At 37.9% G+C, this 3,958-nt stretch overlaps 1 protein-coding gene across 4 annotated transcripts in view; it reads left to right on the top strand.

Annotated features, from left to right (window-relative positions):
* The first annotated feature begins 894 nt into the window (after nucleotides 1-894).
* LOC122815561 (DENN domain-containing protein 5B-like) overlaps nucleotides 895-3,958 on the top strand; it is a 1,792,502-nt gene continuing 1,789,438 nt past the window's right edge. For 2 of the 4 annotated variants that reach the window (XM_044088154.1, XM_044088155.1), the window contains exon 1: nucleotides 895-1,244. In XM_044088154.1, coding sequence (XP_043944089.1) covers nucleotides 1,136-1,244 — 109 coding nt within the window. In that variant the 5' untranslated portion in view covers nucleotides 895-1,135. The remainder of the gene's footprint in view (nucleotides 1,245-3,958) is intronic. The other 2 variants (XM_044088156.1, XM_044088157.1) reach the window with 1 other exon arrangement.

Raw genomic sequence — 3,958 nt, forward strand, 5'->3', positions numbered from 1 at the left:
TTTTGAGGTGTCCATTTATTAGTCACTTCTGGGTCTTGCATCAAAAAAACTTTTGAGCTTGTGTTTTTCTTTTTTTTTTTTTAGCTCTTTTTGTAGATGTGTATGTGACCTTAGTTGATTTCCTTCTGGTATTGTTAGGACCTCTTGGTTGGCTATGGATGTTTTATTGCTTACTAGATTACTATTGCTAGCTGCTGTTGCTAATGAAGAAACATAAAAGTCCTGATGTCCTTACTGTATAGGACTCGAAGCAAGAATGTAAAAAATAAGCTGATAGCTGTGAGCAGGCTTTAGAGATCTGATGCTCTTGGTACAGTGTTTAAAAGTTAACAACAGCAAAATAATATTTTCTCTTATCTGGAAGAGTATTACCACAAACTGCTGTATAAAATACTAGTGTTAGTTACACTAGTGGAAGTAAGCGTTTAAGGATGGAGAGATAATGTATTATTTCTTACTAAGGTTTTTCTAGTGCCATCTTCTCATAGTTTACTTCCTTGATCTGTTATAAAAACATACAGAATAAGACAAACAATTCCAGGAAAATAACATAAACCCTGCACTTTTGTGTTCTACTAATACTTCTCAACAGTCCTTGATTATCTTCAATTTGTCACAGAGACTGTGTATTACAAATTTAGACAATGGAACACAAATTATAAGTACCTTTATTTACCACGATTAACCGGACACAGCACATCTCTCTATATCACGTAATAAGCACATTATCGATATTAACGACGCTTTGTGATTTTTCTTTTCCTCGGGATATTTCCCGATTTTTTTCAAATCTTGCTTGTCCCGTTTATGCTGCCACTTTTTATTCCTTCCGGCAGGTGGCAGTAATATATCTCCTGTAACTGTTGGCGACTACTAATACGTCAGACCGCTAATGCAGCTGATATGTTATATTGAAATAAAAATCGTCTTTCTAATCTGTGTCTGTCTATCCGCAGCAGCAGATGTTTACTTAGAGGATAGGGGACGGTACGCTCTTTATCCTAGACTAAGGATTTGTAAACGGAATTGGAGTGAGGACGGACTGTATAGGATTGCGGGTTTTCGTGCGTCCTAGCTGATGGTTATGGAACTATTGGATTAGGAAAGGCTGGGGGTGCCTGCTGCGGTCCAGAGAATGAGTGGCACTGCACCGGGCGCGAGCGCAGCGCCCTGCCGTTTTGCGCACTACTTTGTGATTTGCGGTATTGAGCCTGATAGTGGACTCGAGGCTGACGAGCTGACTGGTAAGGGTCACAATGTTTTGTTCTCTTGTGAAAAGAAACTGCCCAAACGTGGAACCCCACACACATGCATTATTAATGTTGGAATTGTGTATTTATTTTTGACATACTGACAGTCTTTATTGTATCTAATGTTAAAGACTGTTTATGTTTTCGATTTTCATAAAGGAATAATTGTGGGCTTAATTTTATTTGCTTGGGAAATGTTTTAAATGCCTTGTAAAAGTCGATGGTAGTATAAGAAGGTGCAGTACTAGTAGTGAAACTGTCATTTAAACGCAGTAACCACACATTAAGGCTTATGTAATTGTATATTAGGGTGAAGAATTATGCTGCACTGGTGGTCAACTTTTACTTCTGAAAAAGCTAGAACTGAACATGTTAAGCTTTGTTAATACTGCAGTGCCAGTATAATGTAGCTATTAGCTGGGAGTTTATATGTCATTTTTTCAGTGACTTTATTGTTATATTTTGCCATACAATTTTCTGTGTTACCGGTGTTTTGTATGTACAGAATTTAGGATTTCTTTTTCTAATTCTGTAAAAAGTAGTGTGTATTGTCTTTCATTTATCTGCCTTGTATATATTGTTTTTTTGACTTTCATTATGACTGAGAGGATCCATGGCTGATTCATGTCCTGGACAGTCCTGGTCAACAAACAGAGCTTGCAGTGGTTTCCATCAGGCACCCTTGTTTTTGTTGATGGTCATGTTACTTCTCTCTGCAGTTTTGTGTGTGTTGTGCAGAGACAGATTGTCTTTCAGGGATCACACAGGAATGGCCTTGGTGCTTTGTGTACCACATATTTGTTTGCCATGTTTTCTTTTAGATGTTTGTCTAGTTTCAGCTATTGCTTACTCTCCCTCTGAGAGTACCTTGGGCTCTGCAGACCCTTCTGTAATAGTTAGGGATTATAACCCTTCGGAACTTTCTGATTATGTAGTTGACCAAGTTTCCTTGATTTTCACTGCTAACGAAAGCACTTGTGCTTTTATCATTTACTATACCACTGTGACTAGGCTACTCAGTCCTCCCTTTTCTATGTATACCATAAATTGTGTGTTTAACACATTTTTATTTCTTCTTTATAAGCTAAATTTGTTGGCAGAATCAATGGAAGTTGTCTTTGCTACTACTAAATTTCGACATAGAAAAGTATATTTGTTACAGTGTAGCACTGATGCCAGTATATGTTGCTCTGCTAAATGAAATATAGAAGTGCACATAGCTTTCTGTTTATATTGTCATGCAAAATGCGGCAGTGGCACAGACTTGTGCTCCTTTTGAATCTCTATATAATTCTATACTTTACGTATTGTTCTGCTATAAAGAATATATTCTTAGATGGTATGCTTGCAGTAAAAGGGGTCACCTATCTTTTAATATGTTGGTGGACCACTACACCACACTTCAGTTTCTGAACAAATATTTTGTAATTTTATAAAAACATCAAAAACTCTGTGGGGTATTGCAGCCCATGACTTTGTGAAAATGGTGTTAGCTTATTCAGGTAGATATTTAAGTTTTCGTTGGAAATGATGTAATTGTGTGGTATTTCATTGTTTTTTTCTGAAATGTTGTAGTTGTTATAAAAACTTCTCATGGAAGTATGAGGAGGACTTTTATATACTTGGCTAAGCTGTAATAGCGTAAACTCATTAAGCTTCTGTAGTAGGGTTTATTATACAGTATGTGGAACCTTGGCTCTAGGTTATTGTCACTGTTGAAGTGACACCTCGACTCTCTGCAAAAATAGGGAAAAGGGATAATGGATGGATGTGGGGAAAATCTAGAAAAAATATCACTGTGCATTTAAGAAATCTTAAAAATGTGGGTAAATACCCACATTGTTAAGTTCTGCATACTTAATTTAATTTATGCAACAGGCAAATAATTTGAACTTGCATGAATTTCTCACTAAACAGGTAGAAGGTGTAGCTTAGTATTCTTTGCAAATTGTAAAATACAGTATTTTGAAAAATAAATAAATATCAGAACATTGCTCAATGTTTGCACTTGGGTGTGTGCCAGGCAGACGCTGTGTTTACAATATCATTTAATTTTGCTCTTTGGGTTTGTAATGTCTGGACATCCTTTGAACCAGTTTGATAATTCCAGTTCCTTCAGACTACCATGACCTAATTCTAATAATGGGCGATTTCAGCTACCCCACCATTAACTGGGAAAACTACTCATGTACCAACTTTGTTCAACATTTTCTGGAATTCATAAATTCCAGTGCCTTGGATCAACTTATCCACACCCCCACCAGGGGCAGCAATGTCCTAGACCTGGTCATTACCAACATGGGTGACCGGTGTTCCACACCAGAGGTCAATTCCTTGTTGGTCAGATCCGACCACAAGCTAATCAGCCTAGACATCCACATCCCGCCCCCACCCCCCATTAGGGAAGCCACAGTAAAAAACAGTAAGAAGCTGAGATTCCCTCATCAAATCCTCCAAAGCTAGTTATGAAAACAAAATTGCCACTCATTCTAAGACAACCACAAAGCATTTTATAGCTATGTCAAGAATCTCAGTGGCAACACTCAGATCTGCTCTGAGTTGCAGCACAATGGCACTAAATATACAGAATCAACTGGTATTGCCAACATACTGGCAGGTTCACTGCTAACTTTACCCCCTCCCCCCCACCCCCTAAAGGGCCCATCTCTGTACCAGAAGAATGCAAAGTTCCTGTAATTGTGGCTGCA

This window comes from Protopterus annectens, chromosome 11.part0 (assembly GCF_019279795.1).
Source record: "Protopterus annectens isolate FY-2018-M chromosome 11.part0, PAN1.0, whole genome shotgun sequence".
Lineage (NCBI taxonomy): Eukaryota > Metazoa > Chordata > Ceratodontiformes > Protopteridae > Protopterus > Protopterus annectens.